The 22,559-nt window shown below is 61.2% G+C and overlaps 3 protein-coding genes across 3 annotated transcripts in view; 2 read left to right on the forward strand and 1 right to left on the reverse strand.

The window, feature by feature from the left end:
- The first annotated feature begins 203 nt into the window (after positions 1–203).
- Positions 204–3,082, forward strand: DNAJC14 (DnaJ heat shock protein family (Hsp40) member C14). The gene is made up of 7 exons (XM_055696878.1): positions 204–358; positions 526–1,788; positions 1,871–1,977; positions 2,065–2,184; positions 2,280–2,440; positions 2,558–2,651; positions 2,777–3,082. Exons 2-7 carry the CDS (start codon positions 580–582, stop codon positions 3,003–3,005), a joined length of 1,920 nt encoding a protein of 639 aa, XP_055552853.1. The 5' UTR covers positions 204–358; positions 526–579; the 3' UTR covers positions 3,006–3,082.
- ORMDL2 (ORMDL sphingolipid biosynthesis regulator 2) lies at positions 3,071–6,564 on the reverse strand. The gene is made up of 4 exons (XM_005435746.4): positions 6,460–6,564; positions 5,109–5,283; positions 4,748–4,899; positions 3,071–4,555 (listed from the first exon to the last, which is right to left on the reverse strand). Exons 1-4 carry the CDS (start codon positions 6,546–6,548, stop codon positions 4,420–4,422), a joined length of 552 nt encoding a protein of 183 aa, XP_005435803.3. The 5' UTR covers positions 6,549–6,564; the 3' UTR covers positions 3,071–4,419.
- Positions 6,565–6,689: 125 nt separating this feature from the next.
- SARNP (SAP domain containing ribonucleoprotein) overlaps positions 6,690–22,559 on the forward strand; it is a 32,860-nt gene continuing 16,990 nt past the window's right edge. Inside the window, exons 1-9 of the mRNA XM_055696898.1 lie at positions 6,690–6,812; positions 7,512–7,611; positions 8,718–8,764; positions 9,690–9,757; positions 11,804–11,855; positions 14,511–14,584; positions 15,185–15,213; positions 15,758–15,783; positions 17,029–17,097. Coding sequence (XP_055552873.1) covers positions 6,777–6,812; positions 7,512–7,611; positions 8,718–8,764; positions 9,690–9,757; positions 11,804–11,855; positions 14,511–14,584; positions 15,185–15,213; positions 15,758–15,783; positions 17,029–17,097 — 501 coding nt within the window. The 5' untranslated portion in view covers positions 6,690–6,776. The remainder of the gene's footprint in view (positions 6,813–7,511; positions 7,612–8,717; positions 8,765–9,689; positions 9,758–11,803; positions 11,856–14,510; positions 14,585–15,184; positions 15,214–15,757; positions 15,784–17,028; positions 17,098–22,559) is intronic.

Genomic DNA, 22,559 nt, shown 5'->3' on the forward strand with positions numbered 1-22,559 from the left:
ACAAAAGGGCGTTGTGGGGGTGGGAGATGGCGACCCCCCCCCAAGAGGAACCCCCGCGCCGCCCCCGGGGGTATAAAACACGCGTGGGCCCGGACCCTTCCCCCCCCCCTCGCGACACAGGGGGGGGGGCGGGGCGGGGCGCCTGGGGGCGTCCGGCGGGGGAGGCGCTGCCGCTTTAACGGCCGGGCCCCTGCGCCTTTAAGAGGCTGGGCGCCGGGCATGACGTCACGCCACCAGGCCCCGCCCCCGGAAGTGGTCGGCGGCGGCGGGCGGGCGGAAGGCGGAAGTGAGGCGGCTGAGGGACCCCGGGGGGGGGCGGGAGGCGGCGGCGACCCCCCCCCCCGCCGGCACCGGCCCCGTGAGTCCCCCCCCCACATACCCCACCCCCCTCGCTGGACCGGGGGCGGCCGAGCGGGGCCCCGGGCGCCGGCGGGGGAACCCCCGGGAGCGCCCCTGGGGGGGGCGGGCGGCCCGTGGGCACCGGGGGGGGTCCCGGGGCGGCGCTGACCCCCCTGTCGTCGCCAGGCCCGGCGGGATGGCCGTGACCTAGGCCCGGCGGGGGCCAGCGGGGCCGGCGGGATGGAGCAGCCCCGGCACCGGGAGGCGGCTGCGGCCGACGGAGGCGACGGGGGCGGGTGGAGCCGGGACCCCCCCGCGGGCGCGCGGCCCGTGGCGGCCTGGAACGGGAGCTGCGGCAACCCGGCGACCCCCGGCCCGGCGGAGGAGGAGGACGAGCACGACGGGCCCAGCCCAGGCCCCGGGCGCTGCCGCTGCCGGGGGGCGCCGCCCGCTCCCCCGAGTCCCGCTGCTCCGCGGCGGGACTCATCCTGCGGCCTCGCCTGCCGCCACCGGCCCAGCACCGCCGCCACCCCGGTGGTGCCGCCGCCCCACGGACTGCAGGAGGCCGAGGAGGCCGGAGCGGGCAGGGGCGGCCGGCGGCGGCAGCAGCGACATCGCTGGACCCCCAGGGAGAAGGAGACCCCCAGGGAGAAGGAGACCCCCAGGGAGAAGGAGACCCCCAGGGAGAAGGAGACCCCCAGGGAGAAGGAGACCCCCAGGGAGAAGGAGACCGGCTGCCGGCGTGAGGCCAAGCGGCACCGGCTGCCACGCCAGAAGAACAGCGGGGATGGGGCTGAGCCCCCGTCGGAGCCCCCCGGTTACCGGGGGCTGCTGACCCGCTGGCGGCGGCTGCTCTGCTCCTGCTGCTGCCTCGACGCCCGCCACGTGGGCTGGGCACGGGCTGGCGCGTGGAGCTGGGCCCGGCGGCTGGGCCAGCGGGCACGGTGCGGCGCGCTGAGGGCGGCGCGGTGGCTACGGGCCGCGGCCGCGCTCTTCCTCCGCTTGCTGTGGATGCTGTGCGCCCTGCTGCTCCTGCTCCTCATGCTGCTGCTGGGCGGGCTGCGGCTCTGCTGGCGCGCGGGGGCGGCCGGCGTGGGGCGGCTGGGCAGGGGGCAGCGGGGGGCTCGGCTCCTGGCGCTCCTGGACGCCGCTGTGCTCCGCAGGACGTGGGGGCTCCTCGGGGAGAGCCGGACGTGCCGGCACCTCTGGGACTGGCTGCAGAGGCGGCGAGCCCCCCCCTGGGTGCCCGGGGGGGGTTGGACAAGCGGGCAGGGGGCTGCGGAACCCGCCGGTGCTGGGGGGGCTGCCGGTGATGGGGAGGAGGTGACCCGCTTGCTGGCCATGGCGGAGGTGCCCGAGGAGGAGCTGAACCCCTTCCAGGTGCTGGGCCTGGAGGTGACGGCGTCGGACGCGGAGCTGAAGAAGGCGTATCGCCGGCTGGCCGTGCTGGTGCGTGGGCGAGGTGGGGGTCTGGGGGGTGCCCCCCACCCCCAAATAGCGGCGCTGCTGAGGGTCGCTGCTTCCCTTCCAGGTCCACCCGGATAAAAACGAGCACCCGAGGGCGGAGGCGGCGTTCAAGGTGCTGCGGGCGGCCTGGGACATGGTCAGCAGCCCGGAGAGGAGGAGGGAGTATGAAATGTGAGTGGGTGACACTGGGGGTGGGTCTGGGGGCTGCCCTTCCCCCACGGCGCAGGCGTCCCAGCCCGGTTCTCCCCCTCCCCGCAGCAAGCAGATGGCGGAGAGCGAGCTGACCAGGTCCATGAGCGAGTTCCTGAGCCGGCTGCAGGACGACCTGAAGGAAGCCATGAACACCATGATGTGCAGCAAGTGCCAGGGGAAGCACAAGTAGGTGCCGGCGGCGCGGCAGGGGGCTTCAAAACCTGGGGGGGGAGGGGGAGTGGGGCCGGTGGGGGTCAGAAACACCCCCCCCATCACCGCAGGAGGTTCGAGATGGACCGAGACCCCCTCAGCGCCCGCTACTGCGCCGAGTGCGGGGGGCTGCACCCCGCCGAGGAGGGCGACTTCTGGGCCGAGTCCAGCTTGTTGGGGCTGAAAATCACCTACTTGGCCATGATGGACGGCAAGATCTACGACATCACGGGTAAGTGCTCCTCCCCTCCCCCTGCCCCAAGCCCCCAGACCCAGTGGGTGCCCACCCGCCGGCCGTATCCCCTCGCTGGGGGGGCGGCGTGACCGGCGGCCACGTGTGTTTCGGCAGAATGGGCCGGCTGCCAGCGCGTGGGCATCGCGCCGGACACGCACCGCGTCCCCTACCACATCTCCTTCGGCACGAGGGGCACCGGGCGGCAAAGGTCAGTCTGGGGGGGGGGGGCAGTGGTGATGGGAGAGGGGCCTGACCCCTGTCCTGGGGTGGGGGGCACACACAGGGGGCTCCGTGCGTGGACGGGCCCCCCCAACCGCCGCTTTCCCCCCGCAGAAGCGCCTCCAAGGGCAGCCCCACCTCGGCTGCCGACCTGCAGGATTTCTTCACCCGCGTCTTTCAGGGGAGCTCAGGACCGATGCCTGGGGGGCCCTTCCCGGCGCCCCCCACCCCCCCGGGGGCTGCGGCCTCCCCCGGGGTGCCCCCCAGGGCCGAAGGTGCTGCGCCCAAAGGTGACGCAAAGCACAAGAGGCGGAAGAAGGTGCGGCGGCCGTTCCAGCGCTGAGCGGGGCCGGGCAGCCGGTGCTCTGCTAGGCACGAAAAGGGCTCTTTTGAATAAAAAAAAATCTATTTTTCTTTTTTTTTTTTTGCATTTTTTGTTTGGTTTTGTTTTTTTTAAAAAAAATTCATATTTCTCTATTTAAAAGTAACCAGGGAGTTCGTGGGCCATCGTGGCCAACACAAGCAGGAGGGAGCTGTGCCTTGGAGCCAGCCGTACCAAAGAGCCCGCCAGGGGGGCTGCAGCGGCCGCCCCACCTTTTCAGGGTTATTATAAACGTTCAGGTGATGCTTCTGCAGCTGGGGGGCTGCGGAGGGACAGGACCCCCACTCTGCGAGCCCTTGGAGGGGCTCAGAGCCGCGGCCGGGCGGGCTCCACCAGCGTGGTGTGCCGGTTTTATTTGGGAAGGAGCTTGTTCCTTTTTTCCCCGTACGGATTTAGTGATTACAGCGTGCGTCCCGTTAATGCAGCTGCGGTGTCACCGCCCGGCCACACCGGTTTTGCATCTTCCTTCCTCAAATTGGCTCGAGGGACCCTCGTCCGCTTCCCTGAACACAAGGGACGAGAAGCAGCTTATCATTTTGTTGAAAAAAAAAAAAAAAAAGCAAAGGCAAGAGGCAGGAATTGGTTATGAGCCGCTGCCGAAATCTTTTTGAGTCGTGAGTGGGTTTTGCCAGGAGACGCGCGAGCGGCCGGTGCCTCACCGAGTGTTTCCCGGTGCTCCGAGCCGCGGCTGAGCCGGTGAGGAAGAGCCCTTGGGAGCTGCACGAGGCTCCGGGGCTGAGCAGGACGCTCGGGGGGGGCAGCTGGCCGCCCCCCAGGCCGCGCTGCTGGGGTGGATGATGGCGCTGGAGCCGAAACGCCCCCAAGAATCACCGCTGTCGGCTACGATTGGCTTTTTTTGCTACCCTTTTTGTACCCCCAGAGTGGAGCAGCTGGGTTTTAAATGGTAGTGTACCTCTTTCTTATCACTTTTGTTAAATTAAAAATACAGTTTGAAGAAGGAAGAAGTCTGGCTGGTCTGTGCGGGGAGGGGTGGGCAGGTAGGCGTGCGCCGGGGCTGGTCTCGCCACGGGGATGCTGCTCTGGTCGCTCTTTATTACAGTTGAAACGTAAAATGTGAGGGTGAGGGAGGTGCAGGTGGGTGAATCTTCCCCCTGGGTTACTTGTCCCCTCGTAGGTGTTTTCCACAGGGTGACACGGAGGTTTGCTCGAAGGAAACACACACGTGTGATGCGACTGCTCGCTCCGTACCGCTCCGCTGCGCTTCTCTCTTCACCCAAGAGCCAAAGCCCCAGCGAGGGGCTCCTCGGAGGCGGGGGAACCTTGCCACAACCCTGGCTACGAGCTGGAGCGGGCCCTGCCCCCACACCCAGCCCTCCTCACGCCGCTCCGGTGTCCCCACGGGAAGCGCTGGGCCTCAGTACTTGTTGATGCCGAAGACGCGCACGCCGTGGAACTGGGGCAGCTTGGGCAGCAGGACGCTGAGCAGCGAGGCTGTGTTGACCACGAAGTGCGCGGGGTCGTATTTGGTGTAAAAACTGGTGAGGAGGTACCTGGGGGAGGTGCTGAGTGAGCTCTGTGCTCCCGCTCGCCCTATCCGGCGGGATTTTGGGTGCCTCGCCTGTATAAAACAGCACCTGGCAGCCGGGGAACCCTCTCCAGCCCCGGGATGCGCCGGTGCCAGGGGATACCACGTGCCCCACACACCCTGCTGAGCCCCCCCCGCCCCATTCCACAGCACTCACAGCACCACTGGGGAGATGCTGAGGAATTTGCGCGATGAGGTGCACTGCGTTCCGTAGTCTATCTGCTCCCAGTGCGTGAGGAGGCGATCCTTGCCCTGGTCGGGGGTCTCAAAGGGGGTCCCCTTCACTGTGTGCAGCAGCAAATACATGACCTGCACGTTCCAAGGGGAGAGGAGATGGAAAGCGAGTGTAGGGCAGTCTGTCGCTGCAACAGACACGCACCCTGTGCCTTGCTGCAGCAGTTTCCTTAAGCAAAAAATACCCCCAGCAGCACCAGCCCCCCAGCCTTTCCCCCCCCAAACCCAGGGGCTTGCCCGTAGCCCAGGGACACGGATCCCAAGCCGGCCAAGCTCTGACTAACCAGGTTGTGGATGACGTTGGTGAGCGTCCAGACCACAGGAATGCTGAAGAACGGGATGCTGAGGAGCACGACGTGGAGGACTCCCACGGAGATCACGTAGGCCAGCCAGATCCCCCGGCTGTTCATCACCCGCGTGTTGGGGTTCACCTCGCTGTGCGCCACGCCGACGTTCATCCTGCAGCAGACAAACGTGGGCTTCCAGAGGTTTCCTCAGAGAGGTTTTCCAAAACCTCTGCAATTCCTAAACCAGCCAAGGCTCTCGCGTGGCCTCAGGTCCACGGTATTCCGGCAGCACCTCGCCCCCCAGCCTTCCCAAGCGCTGAACCTCAGCGCGGTGCTGATGCCAGCTCCCTAATTAGCGGCTCCATATCGCAGCCTGAAGGGCGGGAGCACAAAGGCGAGGAGAAAAGAAAGGAGCTCGTCCACGGTCACCGGAGATGCTGGGAACAAAGGGAGAACCCCCTGTAACGGGGCTCCCAGAGGCAAAACGGCTGCTCCTACCCCCCCACCCCCCGCGTCAGCCCCACTCCTCACCCTTAGGTGTGTGTGGAGCAGGGACAGGGCTGTACCATCCCCCCCACCCCCCCACCGGGGGGATATCGCCCTCCCCTTGCAGCCTGGCCCTGCCCTCGCACCCCCAACCCCTTGCAGGCCCCCCAGCCCTGTCCCCTCCCAGCCCCCCCTCCCCTCCTGCTTGTCCCCATGACCCCAGCCTCTTGCAGCTCTGTCCCCTCACTGCCCCCCATCCCCACAGCCCTGTCCCCTCCCAGCCCCCTGGTCCCTCAGTCCTGGCCCCTCCCAGCCCCCCATCCCCGTCTGCCCTGTCCCCTCACAGCCCCCCCATCCCCTCACAGCCTGGCCCTGCTGCCATGGCCTTGCACCCCTGTCCCCTCAGTCCCCCAGCCCTGTCCCCTCAGAGCCCCCATCCCCTCAGCCCCGTCCCTTTAGAGACCCCTGTCCCCTCAGAGACCCCGTCCCCTCAGCCCCGTCCCTTTAGAGACCCCTGTCCCCTCAGAGCCCCCGTCCCCTCAGCCCCATCCCCTCCCAGCCCCACAGCCTCCCACACCCCTGTCCCCTCAGAGCCCCCCGTCCCCTCACAGCCCCTCAGCGCCCCCCCCAGCCATGTCCCCTCACACCGCTCCCTCAACAGCCCCCCAGCCCTGTCCTGTCCCCTCGAAGCCCCCCAGCCCCGGTTCCCCCCTCAGTCCCGGCCCCTCGCAGCCTGGCGCTGCCGCCATGGCGTCGCACCACCAGCCCCTCAGCCCCGGCCCCTCGCAGCCCCCCGCACCATCTGCCTCGGCCCCTCGCAGACCCCAGCCCCGGCCCTCCCCGGCTCCTCAGCCCCGCGCACCCGGCGGCCGTTGCCAGGCCCCAGCCCGCCTCGACAGGTCTCCAGGAAGACCCCGCGTCCCGGCCCGCTCTCTCCATTGGCCGCACCATAAGCGATTCCCCAGTTTCTATTGGTCTCTTCGTCCGTCGCTCAGAGACTCCCCGCCCCCCACGCGCTGGCTGGCCAATAGCGAGCAGCAGGCGCAGGTGAGGTCTGGCCATTCGCGAGAGGCGGTGTTGGGAAGTGGTTTGAAATCGCCGGTCCAGGAAGCGCCGCGCTGATTGGACGAGAGGCGCTTAGCGGGGGCGGGGCTGGCAGCGGGCTGCGGGGGTGACAAGATGGCGGCGGAAACCGTGGAGCTTCATAAACTGAAGGTACCGACTGAAGCGTCGTGGCCTCGGGGTCTGTAGCGGGGCCCCGCCGGGGATGGGCCGCGGCCTGGCCTGGCCCGGCCCGGTCCGGGGACTCCGGGCTCCCTCCTGGCCCTGGCGGGGGCAGCAGCTGCCGCCACCCGAGGCCCCTGGAGGCCTCGCGGCCCGGTCCCCCCGCCCCGGGCTGGGGGCGTCACGGGGGGTCCCCGTCTTGCGGGGGGACGCTCCGTACCTGCTCCCCTGCTCCGTATCGGCCCCCCAGGGGCTGCCCATCGGGGGTGGCCGCCGGCAGGCCTCGGTCGTGGGGAGGCGGCGGGCCCGGCCTGTGGCCCCCGGCGTGGGGAACGGACACGCGGCGCCTCCCCCCTAGCCTTCCCCGGCGTGGGGGGATGGACACACGGGGCCCCCCCTGCCGTGGGGGGACGGACCCCGGTCCCTATGCCATGGTGCAGGGGGACACGGGGGCACCCCCCGCTGTGGGGGGATGGACATGGGGTCCCCAGCTTGTGGGGAATAGGCTCCTGCCGGTGAAGCCCTGTGTCATGGCTGGCCAGCCTTCGTACCGCCCCCCCCCCCCCCCAAAAAAAAAAAAAACCCAAACTGCCTTCCCTTATATAGCTATTTGTAAAAAATTTTTTCAAAAATGTTTGTTTCTTGGTGTGTTTCCGCACGTGCTGAGTGGCCTTTTCTTTCCCGGTGCAGCTGGCGGAGCTGAAGCAGGAGTGTCTGGCACGTGGCCTGGAAGCCAAAGGCAACAAGCAGGACCTGATCAACAGGCTGCAGGCGTACCTGGAGGAGCACGGTGGGTGCTGGGGTGGTGGGCACGGGGGCTGGGACCTGGAGGAGCACGGTGGGTGCAGGGGTGGTGGGTGCGGGGGTGGTGGGCACGGGGGCTGGGACCTGGAGGAGCACGGTGGGTGCAGGGGTGGTGGGTGCGGGGGTGGTGGGCACGGGGGCTGGGACCTGGAGGAGCACGGTGGGTGCAGGGGTGGTGGGTGCGGGGGTGGTGGGCACGGGGGTTGAGACCTGGAGGAGCACGGTGGGTGTGGGGGTGGTGGGTGCGGGGGTGGTGGGCACGGGGGTTGAGACCTGGAGGAGCACGGTGGGTGCGGGGGTGGTGGGTGCGGGGGTGGTGGGCACGGGGGTTGAGACCTGGAGGAGCACGGTGGGTGTGGGGGTGGTGGGCGCAGGGGTTGGGACCTGGAGGAGCATGGTGGATGCTGCAGTGAGGGTTGGTGCTGCAGGAGGAGCACAGTGGGTGCTGGTGTGGTGGGCATGGGGGTTGGGACCCGGAGGAGCACGGTGGGTGCCGGCACAGGGGAAGCACGGTGGGTGCCGGTGTGGGGGTTGGTTCTGGGAGGAGCGCGGTGGGTGCTGATGCAGGGGTTGGTACTGTGGGAGGAGCACGGTGGGTGCCGGCGCCGGGGTTGGGACCCAGAGGAGCGTGGTGGGTGCTAGGGTTGGGACCCGGAGGAGCGAGGTGGGTGCTGGGGTGGTGGGCGTGGGGGTTAGGACCTGGAGGAGCGCGGTGGGTGCTAGGGTTGGGATCTGGAGGAGCACGGTGGGTGCCGGCGCAGTGGGCGCAGGGGTTGGGACCTGGAGGAGCGTGGTGGGTGCTGGCCTGGAGGTTGGGACCTGGAGGAGCACGGTGGGTGCTGGCGTTGTGGGCGTGGGGGTTGGCACCCGGAGGGGCACGGTGGGTGCCGGCGCGGCAGGCGCAGGGGTTCACCGGGGCGAGCCAGCTCTGTCCCTGTGCAGCTCCTGGGTGAAGCCGTCGAGCCCTGCTCCGCGAGCTTTGCTGTCACTTCCCGCTTTCCCAGGGAAAATTCTTACCGTAGGGTTTATTTGGGAAGCGGGAGGCGTTCCTGCAGTAACTTACTGCTGCGATTGCTCTGTTTTCTCCTCCAGCTGAAGAAGAAGCAAACGAAGAAGATGTTCTGGGAGAGGAAATAGAGGTAGGTCATCTTCTGGGCCAGCTGTCGCGCTGGTGGTCTGCATGGGGCTTCTGCTTTGCCTGGTGGTCTGTGCCTGAGGAACGAGACTGCACTTGGGGCTGCCTCTGGTGTAAAGCGCCGTTGTCACTCCCTGCTGGGTCTAATCCTGCTCCTTTTTGTGCCAAAGGCGCGGTGTGACCCCGTGAGCCTGCAGGCGTGTGGTGGGGGGGGGTGTGGCAGAACGTGTGATCTTGGTGCGGGGTCGTTCCGTCCGAGGATTCACGCCGCGTCGCTCCGTGTTTTGCTACAAACTGAAGAGCGAATGCGGCTGGAGCGTTTTTAAGAAAGGATATTTAAGAAAATGTTGCCAGGTGCGGGAGAGTTTGTTCGGAGGGAGGTGAGGAGATCCCACCTGCAGCAGAAACGGAGTGTTCCAGCTGTCAGGCTCTTTGCTGCTTGGCAAGGGTGGGCAGAGGACGTGGAAAATTTTGCCCCGGTTTGGCAAAAAGTGTTTGGGGAGAAGGGAGACGGGTCTCAGCAGGTGGACGCTGGGTGCTGCGCGGTTCTGGTGTCCTTTGGTGGCTCTGCTCGTGGGTGGAGGGTGTTTCCCTCGAGTTATTCCCTCAGCCTTGCAAAGCCTGGATTTTTTGGTAAGGGGTTATGTGCTGGAAAAAACAAACGGAGAGCCGGTGTCCGTAACCGCTCGTTCTTCCAACCCTGCCAGGCTCAGGCTGTGAGCGTGCGGTACTGCTCCTTGCCGCAGCCCCTGCCTTGCGGGCCGAGGTAGACATGGAATGCAGAAATGTTGAGATATACCGGGGTGAATTACAGGTGTGAGGCCACAGCGAGACCCCAAAAGACTTGAGGTTTTCCCGGCCGTGGTGTGTGTTCTCTTGCTCAGCTGGCCGGAGCGTTAATTATCTGATCTCCTCTCAACTCCTTGCAGGAAGAAGAGCAGAAGCCGGTGGAGCCGCCTGCCAAAGTAGAAGAGCCTCCTGTAAAATCGCCCGATGTGTAACTATCTTTTCTGAGTAGAACCCAGCGAACCCGCGGGGCGCGAGGGCCGGCGGCGATAACCTTTGTCCGGCCCCGTTTCGGAGTTTGGGGCTGAGAGGGGGTCGCAGGTGGGAGCAGGATTGCAACCCTCGCCTTAGCCCTGGGCGGTGGGTGGTCTCCCTGTGTGGCCACCCTCTGCTGGGGGCTCCGGGGCTGTGGCTAGCCCCGGGGCTGGGGCCGGGGGGCGCTGTGGCTGGGGGGCTCCGGGGCTGGGGCCAGGGGGCTCCGGGGCTGTGGCTAGCCTCGGGGCTGGGGCCGGGGGGCGCTGTGGCTGGGGGGCTCCGGGGCTGTGGCTAGTCCCGGGGCTGGGGCCAGGGGGCTCCGGGGCTGTGGCTAGTCCCGGGGCTGGGGCCAGGGGGCTCCGGGGCTGTGGCTAGCCCCGGGGCTGTGACCGGGGAGGGTGGGGGGTCTCCGGGGCTGTGACCAGGGGAGGGGGTCTCCGGGGCTGTGGCTAGCCCCGGGGCTGTGACTGGGGGCGGGGCTCCGGGGCTGTGACGGAGGGGGGCTCTGTGGCTGTGGCTAGCCCCAGGGCTGTGGCTGGGGGGCACCCAGGCTGGGGCCAGGGGACTCCAGGGCTGTGGCTAGTCCTGGGGCTGGGGAGGGAAGGGGGGGCTCTGGGGCTGTGGCTAGCCCCGGGGCTGTGGCCGGGGGGGCTCTGGGGCTGTGGCTGGCTCTGGGGCTGTGGCTAGCCCCGGGGGCTGGGGCCGGGGCTCTCCGGGGCTGTGGCTAGCCCCAGGGCAAGCTGGAATTGAGCCCTGGCCGTGTGGCCACCGCACCCGAGGTGGTGTGTGAGCAGGAGGGGGCGTCCTGCGCCCACCGAGCGGGGCGGGGGGTGGGGGGGGGCAGGGGGTGGGGGTCCAGGTCCCGGGCAGAATTGCTTCCTGTGCAGATGCCATTAAACCATTACTGCCTTTCAGGGCATCAAATGAGAAACCTGTCCGGGAATGTGCAACAAAAGCGGCGCGTTTTTCTAAACGGGAGACCTTAACGAGGCTGGCTGTGACCCACTGTTTTATGGGAGTTGTTTGGAGGAGGAGGAGGATGCCATTCCATTTAGCCTGGGAACTTCCCAACTTTGTTTCTTCCTCTTTTGTTCCCCCCGCCTCCCTCCCCGAGCTCTGTTTTCGGAGCATAAACTTTGCAGCACGCCCACTCCATTATATTTTTGTTCAGTCTTTTTTTTTTTTTTTTCCTCTCCTGACCGGTCCCCCTTGTTGTCAGCTGCACATTGTTTGGGAAGTGTGTGTTTGAAATGGAGCCTGGGCTCGGGGTACTGGTGCTAACTGGGAGGGGAGGGGGGGAAAAGTCACCCGGGGCTGTCCCATGAACTAGAACAGAACAATCCTTTGTATTTGAGGGCCATAAAGGAATAAAGCTCCGCGGGGCTCGCAGTTGAGGCTTTGGGCTTCTAACAAGAGTTGGATATTAGTGTTAAGAGCCTGAAGACGGGCAGGGGGTTGTTGGTGTAGCTTTACACCAGGTGTAACCTGGAGGTTGCACAGATGTAGCTCCGCGGCCTCTTGCCGTAACATCCTTTTGGGCTGCAGCGCCCTGCTAAAATCGCGGAGCGTTTCTCTTCCCTTAAACGCAGTTCATTAGTCGGGTTAGAGTGAATAATTAACCAGAATTTTCTGGTTAGAGAACGGGTGAGAGCGTGGGGCGTTCTCCCACCCTTCCCAGCTTGCTTCCCGTCGAAAAAAAATTTGGGAGTTGCGCTGCGGGCAGAACCCGTGGCTGCGCCTTCCCTGGGTCGCGCATTTCCCACCCCTAAGACGCCCCAGATTTGGGTTCAAAATTCCACAGGTTTCGCTTTAGCACTGATACCCCCCTCCGAGGGGGGGACACCGGCTTGTGGCCGCTCTCCTGGGAAAACCAGACCCTCGGTCAAGGTGGTGGCCACGGTGCTGGGGACGGGTGGCCGGGAGGGGAACCCCAGCCCCTCTCCCCCCGGGGAAACGAGCGGGAGCTGTCCTGACCCATTTCTCTCTTTCCCAACGCCCCCAGGATTACGGAAAAGAAGGTAGTGAAGATAACGTCGGAAATATCGCAGATGGAGGTAAGGTTCCTTCTGCTGCGTGGCCCTCCGAGGTGTCAGCTTCCTTAGCCACTTCATTCCGTCGCTGGGGCCGTCTCAGCGTTTCCATTGTAAACCTGCTTGATTTTTTTTTTTTTTTCCCGCTTGATTTTTCCTTGATTTTTATCTTACCGACCCGTTGCTGGCTGTAGAGTGACCTGGCAGGGTCAGGTTCCTACATCTTTGGGAACGTTGCTCTCGGATCGTCGTGCTAACGCCCCTTTCCCTCACCGCTGGCCACGTGCCGCTTGCCACCCCCACCCCACTGCTGGCCCTGCCTCCGTATCTCCAACGCCGAGCCCAGTCGTTCCGTCGCCCGCGAGGGTGGACGTAGCGTCCTCCGCTCGGCGTGATAAAAGCTGGTGGACTCCAGCCGCCTCTCTGTCGTCCCAGTTGTGTTTCCTGCTGTTGGAAACGGGAAAAATTCCTCTGCGGAGTTCACCAGGCTGTGGCTCGTCCCTGTCCCGTGGGATTTGTCATCCCGATCGCTTGTAAAACTACAAAACTTGGTGAAGGGTCCACTTCAGGGAGTAATCGGTTGGGGAGGAACTGGTAGGAGCTAACGGATCGCCTCGTCTTTATCTTCCCTAAATTTTTCCCTTAGGTTTGCTGGGTTTATTTAAAACAAACACACTTAGAAGCCCAGATTCCTTTGGGAAGACTTGGCGAAACTTTGGAGTTTCAGGAATCTGATTGTGGGTCTTTAATCCCCCCCTTTTTAGTTTTTTTTTCTTTTTTTTTTTTTTTTTTTTCCCTCGTGTTCCCTAAGAAAGAAACCACTGTGAAAACATGAGTCTCCCCGCTGTTCGCCACCACTTTCGAGTTTTAATCTCCTGTTTGGGACACGATCATTTCCACAGCAACCAGGGTGATGGCGCAAGCGGAGGATTATGAGCTCGGTGAGGGAGTAATGAGGAGAAACACGGGAGCTGGGGGTGTTGCTAAAGCCCCCCGTGATTTGGGGCCGCCTTTGGCCGTCGCTGGGTCCAGCTTGTTAAACGAACTGGCTGAAGTTGCCCTTTTGTTTTTTCTCCCGAATTTTGCCAGAGCCGTTCGCTGCAAATCTACTTTTTCAGGGTGGTTTTTTTTGACTTGAGTGTGAATCGGGGCTTGGCAAAATTATGTTGCAGGTGTTTTTTTCAAGATGGAAGGGGATCGTTTTCCCCTGGAATATACGTAATGGCCCGCTGGAGGCTTTACAGATGCTAGAAATACAGATGAGTTCAAAAAACGAGGAGGCAAATTGTTTTTTGAACTCATCTGTATTTCTAGCATCTGTACCACCGGAGGAAAACGGAACACAGCCTGAAATCCAGCCCTTTGCTGTGGGTTAATTGAGTCTGGGGGGGTGTAAAGGCGCAGACCACCCCTCCACCCCAGCAGCCACCTTTGGGTGGGCACTGGAGCCGGTGCTCTGAGGTCGGCCTGGAGCTGAGAGCCCTGCCAGGAGCTGCCTCGGCAGGTATTTCTCTTGGATCTTCTTCAAAGCGTCACAAGGAAGGAGGAATATATCCTTTGACCCCAACGGTAACGTTTTGTGGGTCTTTATTGTTTCTACTCAGCTGAGTAGAAGTTCCCTCAGCCCTGCCCCGGTTAGGAGTGCTGTTCCCCATCCATCTTTTCCAAACACTTCTGTTTTGATGCGGATATTTATTACGCTCCTCACTGCGCTTTTGGCGAAAAGAAATGTTTCCATTACAGCCGTATTTGTTTCTCTAACCTTTAAAACACCAAGACGCATTTTTGGGCTCTTGTGTAACGATAAAACCTGAAATATTTCCCTTAAGCTTTTAAGGGGATTTAATACTCGTAGGTGCAAACCCTCGCGCTTCCGATATTTCCGAGCTTTTTCCGTGCCTCCAGCCCTTTCGATGTAGCTGAATTTCATCTTGAATCGTGCCGCTGACGGCAAATCCTGCGTGCGGTGCTGAGCCAGCAGCGTGAATAGCGTTGGCCTCTCGTGAAAAGGCTTGTGCCGAATAAATTCTCTAAAAAACAACACACAAACACACACACACCATCCCCTTCTTCTAGTGTATTTCTTTGGCCTTTTGCTTTTGGCGGGGGGGGAGAAAAGGAAATCTCGTTTGCCTCTCGCAGCCCAGCCGATGCCGGCCGTGCCTGCCGCTCGCTCCCTGCCTCCGGGTGGGAAATCGGGGCTGCTCCCTCTGATCCTCCGTTCCCTCTGGCTCAAGGGCTTCCCTGGGCGAGGGGTGCAGCCCTCCAGCCTGGTGTCAGCTTAAAACAGTCACCTCTGTCACCTCCCCCCTCCAGTTCCCTTCCTAGGAGCGGATTCCCTGAGCCGCAGAATCACGGTGTGCCTTTTTTTTTATTTTTTTTTTAATTAGTGGTTTTTTGGGTTTTTTTTTTTAATTAGGCCGGTGTTTCTCAGCACCGTGGGAGCACCTTTTGGTCAAGCAGACATCCTGGAGCCTGTGGGGTGGCTTCTTGGTCTTCACCTGTGGGTGGGTGGGGGGGAAAAACCACCATCCCCCCCAAGGCTGCCGGTGGGCACGCTGGAGCCTCAGCCCGCTGCGTGTTGGGGTCTTGTGCCTTCCCCCCACCTGCAGAACCTCCTTTCTGCACCCTTCCCATCCTTGCTCTTCCTCAATTGCTTGTTTTCTCTTCCTCCTCCAGCGAATGCAGAAGAGGGCTGAGCGCTTCAACGTGCCCGTGAGCCTGGAGAGCAAGAAGGCGGCACGGGCAGCTCGGTGAGTCCGCGCTTTGGAGCCTTCTCTTGCTCAGGGGGTGGGAGAAAAACCTCTCCAGACACGCTGTGGGTGGCAGGTTGTGTTGGTGTGAGGCGAACGTGGCGCTGGGGGGATGATGCCACCACAGAGGAGCCTGGCAGGGGGTGGGGGTTGCCTCCGGCTTGAGCAGACAGCGGTGGGTGGGTGGGCTTGGAGGGGCTGCAGAGAGGCAGCGCTCCTGGTGGGGTAGGAGCCCCCCATGGCACGTGGGGGCCGCGTCTGGGTGCGGGGTGCTTGGTGTGGCCTGCTGCTTCCACGGGCTGGAGCAGCGGTGGGATTCTGGGGGGGGTTTGGGGTTATCCCGGACAGCGAAAGGGGGGAAAATTGCCGGTGATCCTGGAGGTGGAGGTTGGTTTTTTGTAGAAAATGGGGAATCGGTGAATTCTGCAGAATAAAATTCCATCAGCCAGTAACAGCGCGTTCCAATTCACCTCAGCCCCAAACGGGTTTTGCTCAAGTACGCTCCTGAAAAATATTGCAAGGAAAAATTCACCCATCGGCCTCGAAGCGCCGAGGGCTGGTTGACCTGGCCTCTGACTGAGCTCCGTTTGCTTTTGGCAGGTTTGGTTTGGCCACAGTTTCGACTAAAGGTGAGGAGGTGAAGCAGAACCCATCTACGGAGTGACCTCGTTGCAAATATTTAATTATTCCTGGGGGGGTGGGGGGGTGGGGAAATAATACTGCAGGTGGGACTACCTTTGTTTTCACTCTTGTTCCTTTTCCTGCCAGCTCCCAGGAGCCTGGAGCGGGAATTGTAAAATCAGGGGAGGAAAAGGCATTTTTTCCTTGTGTTCCCTTGGTATTCCAGATGCTTTTCCCAGAATTTCTTGCTCCTAAGCATGGCTGGCCAGGTTTTCCTGCGGTCTCCAGCATGTGCCAAACATCCCTCGGCTTCCTAAAATGCTCGGCGAGGTGGGATGGCAGCGGTTTTGTGGGTGGGGAAGCAGATTTGAAGGCAAAAAAGAAACAGGGAGACTCGTTCTGTAGAGAGCAGAGGTAGAAGCTGGGGGAAATGTGCCAGGGGTTCTTCGTTAGGGGGTAGGGGGGCTGTGCCGTGCCCCCTCATCCAAAAAAATCCTGCTCCTGATGTTTGTTCTCTAACTGGGCTTTCTTTTTCTCGCCTTCTCGTTTCAGGCCTCTCTGCAGACAGCAAACCCACGGTAAGAAATGCTTCTTGTCTTTGAGTTACTGCTGGTTGGGCTCGGAACACGTTGCAATTGGTAGGAGGAGGTTCCTGGCGGGGGGAGTAAACTCTGAGTTGTTCAGGAGCAATGTCTGCGGAGCCAGGGTGGATGGCATGGCCCCCCTGGGTGGTGTGGGTTCCCATCCCTCTGCGGCGCCCGGCTCCGATTTTAGAATGAAACGCTAAAAGGAGCAAAGATGGATATTTAATTTTATTTTTTCATAAGCCCGATTGCCATTCTCTGCTTTCGTTTTGAGATGCTTCAATTTTACGCTTCAGGAATGGAAACGACGAATGACCTGTAGTAAATTACTCTTGCTTTTAAGAGCCGATGCTGCTTTGCTCGTCCAACTCCAGGTGTAAGGAGGAGGCAGAGCTGAGGGCTCTTGCCCCGAGCAGCCGGCTTGGTGTTGGCACGTTTGGTTGAGGATGAGTGGGATGGGGTTAAGCCGAGGCGAGGGGTGCCCAGCAGCAGCGGGGGGGTGCCCAGCGGCCCCGAGGGGTGCTCGAGGGCCCGGGGGGGGGTGCCCAGCGGCCCCGAGGGGTGCTCGAGGGCCCGGGGGGGGGGTGCCCAGCGGCCCCGGGGGGTGCTTGAGGGCACTGGGGGGTGCCAAAAAGCACCAGGGTTTCCTCCTCGGAGCTACTCCTGCGGGAGGCTCATCCTGAAGGTGCTGGTGGGAGGTAGGCACCGCAGCGTGACTGGTATCTCCGGGGAACTGGCCAGGCTGGGCAACATACTGGGAAGCTGCTGGGGCCGGGGAGCTGACCCGATGGTTTTGGAAGGCTGAGGGTGCAGCGATGGCTTCTTAAACCTGTGGTAGTGGGGTAGTAGCGATTAATTTTTCGGGGCAGAGGCAGGTTTGGTGTTTATTTTCCGTTGTGTGGAGCGGACCAGTACAGGAGGGGTACTGGGAACCGGCTGCTGCTGCGGGAAGGGGAGCAGCACCTGGGGTGTTCATCCTTTGCTGGGTGTGAGGAAGTGCAGGGACAGGCTGGCAGATCCTGGCAGATCCCTTGGGATGCTGGGATCCATCCTGCCACCCGCAGGGATGCCGGCAGTGCCCCGGCCCATCGCTGTGCACCCTTTGCTCCGGGAGCCTTTGGCCGGGAAGGCGGCTTTATCTTTATCCCTGCAGCTTGAGTGCTTGGGGGTGGTTTTGTTTTTTTTTTTAATAAAAAAAAATAAAAAATAAAAATCAAATTGTTTCCTATCTCTTTGTAGGTAAACATGGATAAATTAAAGGAAAGGGCTCAAAGATTTGGGTTGAATGTCTCCTCGCTCTCCAAAAAGGTAAGGTGCCTTGGCCTCCAGGCTGTGCTTTTTGTGCCCCCCCTGCCCAGGCCGTGCTTTTTGTGACCCCCCCAGCCCCTGGCCCTGCTCTTTGCACACCCCCCTCCCCCCCCAGCCCACGCTTTGCCCCCCCAGCTTAGCCCATTGCTCCAGTTTACATCTCGTTATTAGCAGCGGCGTGAGCCCCGAGGGCGTCTGGTCAACTCCATTCCCTTCATCTTCCCTTCTGTTTGGTTTTGTGTGGGCCACTCTGGTGGGGGTTAGGTGAGAGTTACGTCTGCTGGATGGAGGAGGTGAATTTTTAAGGGGTTTTCCTCCAAACTGTAACCTGGGGAGGGATGCCGCTGCGTGCTCGGTTTGCTTTCGGGGGCGCTTTGACTCGCGCACATTTCTGTTTTGGGGTAGGAGCCAAGTCTGTAAAACCCAAGGTAATGAGCTTTCCGAAGAGAAGGGCGTCCAGAGCTCCCGGTAGGAAAGAATTCTTTGAAGTACAAATGAGACGAGCTTTGTAGGGGATGGATTTGGTCTTAAAGCTCTTTATTTTTCCAGGGGAGCAATGTACACAAAGCGTAAAACCCTTCTCCTGGTCCTCGTACCTTGCAATGGGGTGGGGGCTTGGCCGCGGTGGAGCTGGCGTCGTGCCGACGGCATGTCAGTGGGGTGGGTGCTGTGTCCGCCTGGAAGGGTGCTGAGCCCCCGGGGGTTGCTTGGAGGTAAACCTGTACTTAATAGCACGGTGATCCCTTGCCTAAATGTGATCCGGGGAAGACGATTTGGAGAAAAATGGAAGAAAGGATAAATATATACCCCGAGATTAGCACAGCATCCTGCGCGCTTCCCAAACAAAAACAGCCTTTTCCTCCTCCGGGCTTTAGCGAAGCCGGTGCTGCAGCACCGCTGGGAAAGAGCAGGGAATGAAAAAGAATTGTCCAGCTGGAACAGCTGGATAATGTTGGCATGGAGACCCCTCCTCGCCGCGGAGAAGGGTGGGAGCCGGGGGACGTTCGGCTTCTCTCCATCCCCGTGAAATAAACCCCTCTCCTCTTCGGGGGGGGGGGGGGGGGGGGGGGGATGGATTTGACCTTTTTTGCTGCCTATTTCTCCCCGTCGGAGCGTTCTGCTTTATTCCGCCGGCCCTGGGAATTCACTGATGTAGAAAATATCTGGCATTGGAGGTCGCTGTTCCCCCCCACTTCCCTCTCGGGTCCCTTTGGGGGTGGGGGAAGGAGGCCAGTCCATTAAAGCTGGGATATGTGGAGCTCAGGGTGAGAGGCTGCTCAAACATCATTAACCCTGTCACTAGGAGCTCCCATTTTTCAGGAAGAATATATGCCTTGTCAACAATGTTTATGGCCGTGGCCTTCCCCGGGCAGGGTTGTGTGGCTGCAGCCGGATAAAGCCGGGATTTTGGAAGGAACGTGCCAAAACCCCCAAACCCCCAGGTCCCATCTCCCCGTGCCGTTCACTGCAGAGGAGCCAGCTGCTCCCCTCCTTATACAGATGGAGACCTACCAGAAGGGGATAAAAATGACTTGCCCAAGGTCAGGAATTGGTGGCCGGGCCAGCTCTTGCTGCTGCTGGGTCGCCCAACACTGGGCTTTGTGCCGGAGCGGTGCCTGGCTGCACCGTGTCTTTTTTTTTTTTTTTTTTTTTAATTGTTGGGGTTTTTTTGGTGTGGTGTTTTTTTTTTTTTGTTTGCTCCACCAGGAAGCCCGAGTTCATGGGCTTAAGAAGTGGCTTCTCCCACTGAGCGGAACACACTCTGGCATTCCTGGGAGGAATATTATTGGTGACTTTAATTAGCTGGTAGTATTGTGCTTCCCACCTGGGTGTTCTTTATAGCTTTTCATTACGGAGGAGCCTGGCGGTGGCGAATGTTTACATGTGTCTTGGCAGGTTTTTATACCGTGGGTCGCAGCAAAAACTTTACAATAAAGCATTGTCTCGGCGGAGCCACACTTCATTTCCTATTCAAATTGCTTTGGGGAGGGGTAGGGCCGTGAAGTGGGGGGGGGGGAGAATCGTAGCTAAGGGGGATTTCAGACCTGCTGTGAGCAGGGAGCAAATGCAGAGCTGCGTTAGTGGCTGTGAACTCATCTGTAGCTTTGAACCCCCCCTGCTTCCCCCTCCGTTAGCCCTCTGGGGTAGAAATCTTTCAAGTTTAAAATCCTTTTCCTCTCTGCCCGAGAGGGAAGGCGAGACCCCAGGAGCGGAGCAGGCGACCCGAGCGCTTGGTCGCCGCGCTGGAGCAGGAGAGGCAGGTGCTCATTTGTCTCAAGGCAGCACGGAGCCATCAAATTAATTTTTAAAATAAATCAAGCAAGCGGTTTATCTTCCCCGTAGCGCCGACTCTCCCCTCAGAGGCCTCCTGTTAAAGCACACGCTGGCTGACCTAAGGCTACTATCCCTTGACTCCTGTTAGTTGTACTTAACCCCCCCACCCCCCCCACCCCCGGCTTGTAAATGTTCCCTCTCTATAGCAGCTGCTCCCTGGAAGGCTCCGAGCCCTCCGCTCCCCGGGGGAGGATGTTGAGCCGCGGGTTTTATGTGTGCAGGGTTGCAGCGTTTCTCCGAGGGGGTGGTTGGCTCTTTATCCATCCCAAATAGCCTTGGAGGTGTCCCGCTGGGAAAACCTTGGCACCAAATGGACAGCGAGAGCCCTTGGGATAACAGAAAAGCTCCGTTTGCCACCTTTGTCTTCCATTATCAAATACCTTTCCCCCTCCGAACAGCTGACGAAAATAATTGGCTTTTAGAGCTCGTCTTTAACGCGGAGGTCTCCAACTGCCTTATGAACAATTAGCTGATTAACCCTCGGCCGTTCCAAGGTTGGGAGCAGAGGGGTGAAGTGACTTGGCTCCCAGGTGGGAGTCCCCGCTCGGACCCCACTTCTCCCCGCCACGTTCCTCTGAGCGGGGGGCGGGGGGGGGTTGTGAAACAAAGGATTTTTTTTGCCGCAAAGCTCCGTCTGCGTGTCTGGCCTCCCCGTTCTACCGCCACCTCGGCAACTTCGGTGGGCAGGGGGAAGCTGCCGTGTCCATTGAGAGGCTCTCAAACCGCGTGTCGCCTTGAATAACTTCATTTTTTTTATTATTATTTTTTTTTTTTGCCCTGGTGGCAAATCTTCCATTTTACAGCTAGAGCATCGTCGCCGTAGGACACCTTGAGGACCCCGAGCATCCCGGGATGCTGAAGCATCCCCTCGAGCCAAAGGTGCTGGCTCTCCCGGTTGGGAAGAGTTAATTTTTTTAATTCGGCCGTCAGTCGTGATTCTAGATGAACGCTGGTTTAATTCCAGTTAATGAGAATGGGGTTTAGGTGGAGGCGATAAGAGATCAGCTGGCCAGAGCCGGCCCGCTGGCTGCGTGACGTGCGTGTGGTGGTGGAGGAGAGCAGGGGTCAGTGGACCAGCAGAAAGTCTGTGTGTGTACAAAACAGCTAAATGAGAGAGAGAAAACAATTGCCTTAATTGTTTGGCTTCCAGCAAGCTTATAATAACGTGCTGAGGAGGAATCCTTTTCCTGGATAATTTTTCTGCCCCGCAATTTTTTCCAAAACACCCCCTGCCAGCCCCGGATGAGAAGCTATTAACCACCAAGGAAGCGAAGGGTGGTGGTGGAATAGCCGGGGGGGGGGGGGAGAAGTTGGCAGAGGAAAAGGAAAAAGGGATTCGTGGACGAGGCTTGTTCCTTTAGCGAGCGGTGTCACGCGCGGTGGCACATGCTTGCGGGTTTGAGAAGTGCCGTCGGCGGTTTGTCGTCGCGAAACGCCTTTTGCTGTCACGAGAGCTGCCTCTCCCGCCTCGTCGGCGAGGGCACGTGCCCCCCCTCCCCGGCTAGGATTTGCTTCCCAAACTTTGGCTGGTGTCAGCTTCATGCCTTTCCGTTGCTGCCCTCGCTGCTTTCTACCCCCACTCCGCCTCGGTGGAATGGAGGAGAACATCTCCTCCGGGTTGTAACCCACCCCCTTCTCTCCCTGCGTCCTTCATCTTCATCCCTGTCTCCCCATCTTCCTCCTGCTGCGCGTTGTGCTCGGAATATAGATATAGGAACGCTCAGGGATGCGTCGTCACCGCCCTGTAAATCCATAGTGGGGTCGTATTTATCCCGAGGAGCCAATGGCTCGTCCCGCTCTGGGGACCCGTCCCGCTCTGGGGACCCCCGTGCAAGCTCAGCTTCTTGGTTGGGTCCATGGAGCCACTTGGCTCTTCCAAAATCCATCAGGGAAAAGTTTTTCCTCCCTCGGAGCAGCTTCGCGGTGGCACAGGGTATAGTGGATGCGGAGGGGCCGGTACGTCGTGACAGAGCGCACGACGAACTTGACGGTGCTTCTGCAGGCTGAGGATTTCTTTCCCCGTGCCTACAATGTCCCCGTGGCGTTCTGCTTTTAAATCTTTGTGTCTTTAGGTAAAAAAAAGCTGCTTTAGGTAATTTTTAAAGGATTTTCTGGGCTGGCGGTAACAAACCAGCTGGATTTGCAGAGGGAGAAGATGAAAATTATCGTTTCGGGCAGTGAAGTGGAAAGCAAAGCCCTCTCCAACACCCTTCATGTTTTTAAGCGTTGCAGAAAATGTTTAGGATCCTGCAAAAAAAGTAGGAATTAGGTCGGGTAGGAGGTGGCAGCCGGACCCGCCTGGTTGTGCCAGGATAAAGCTGGAAAATCCCGATCCGCTGTCACGCAGCGGCGAAGCCGGCGAGATGCGGGGCTGGGGCTCCCGCAGGCGCTGGGTCCCCGCTAGCCCTGGGCTACCTGCTGTGGGAGGTGGCTCGGAGGGGGGGTTTCGTGCCTGGTTTGGTCTCCGGAGGGAGACCCCAGCTCGGGGGGGGGGGGGGGGGGGGGGAGGGGAGCGGGTTGGGGGGCTCCAGCCTCAAGGTTTTTACAGGTGAAGGCTGGAGAGCTTCCAGCCGGGAGGATTTATGGAAACCCACCACTAATCCCCTAGGAAGGTATTTTTCCGTCCCCTCGCCGCCACCTTCCCCCACGTCACTTTTCCAAGCGGAGCGGCTGAATGCGGCCCCATGGCGTTGGGATAATGGGAAGTGACAAGGTGAAGAATAGCGCTGGCGCTCGCGGCCCTTTTCACACAAGGGTGCTGAGCGCGAGGCCCCCGCCGCCCCTGCCCCCTCCCGGGGCGCTTGGGGAAGGGGTTTGTGTCACCGGCATCGCCGGCACGGGCGGCACCTACGGGCTATGGGGCGAGCTCAGCACCGGTCCCGGCTCTGAGCCAGGCTATGGGGTGCGCTCAGCACCAGTCCCAGCTATGGGGCGAGCTCAGCACCGGTCCCGGCTCTGAGCCGGCCCAGGCTATGGGGCGAGCTCTGAGCCGGCCCAGGCTATGGGGCGAGCTCTGAGCCGGCCCAGGCTATGGGGCGAGCTCTGAGCCGGCCCAGGCTATGGGGCGAGCTCTGAGCCGGCCCCGGCTATGGGGCGAGCTCAGCACCAGTCCTAGCTCTGAGCCGGGC

This window comes from Falco cherrug, chromosome 19 (genome assembly GCF_023634085.1).
Source record: "Falco cherrug isolate bFalChe1 chromosome 19, bFalChe1.pri, whole genome shotgun sequence".
Taxonomy (NCBI): domain Eukaryota; kingdom Metazoa; phylum Chordata; class Aves; order Falconiformes; family Falconidae; genus Falco; species Falco cherrug.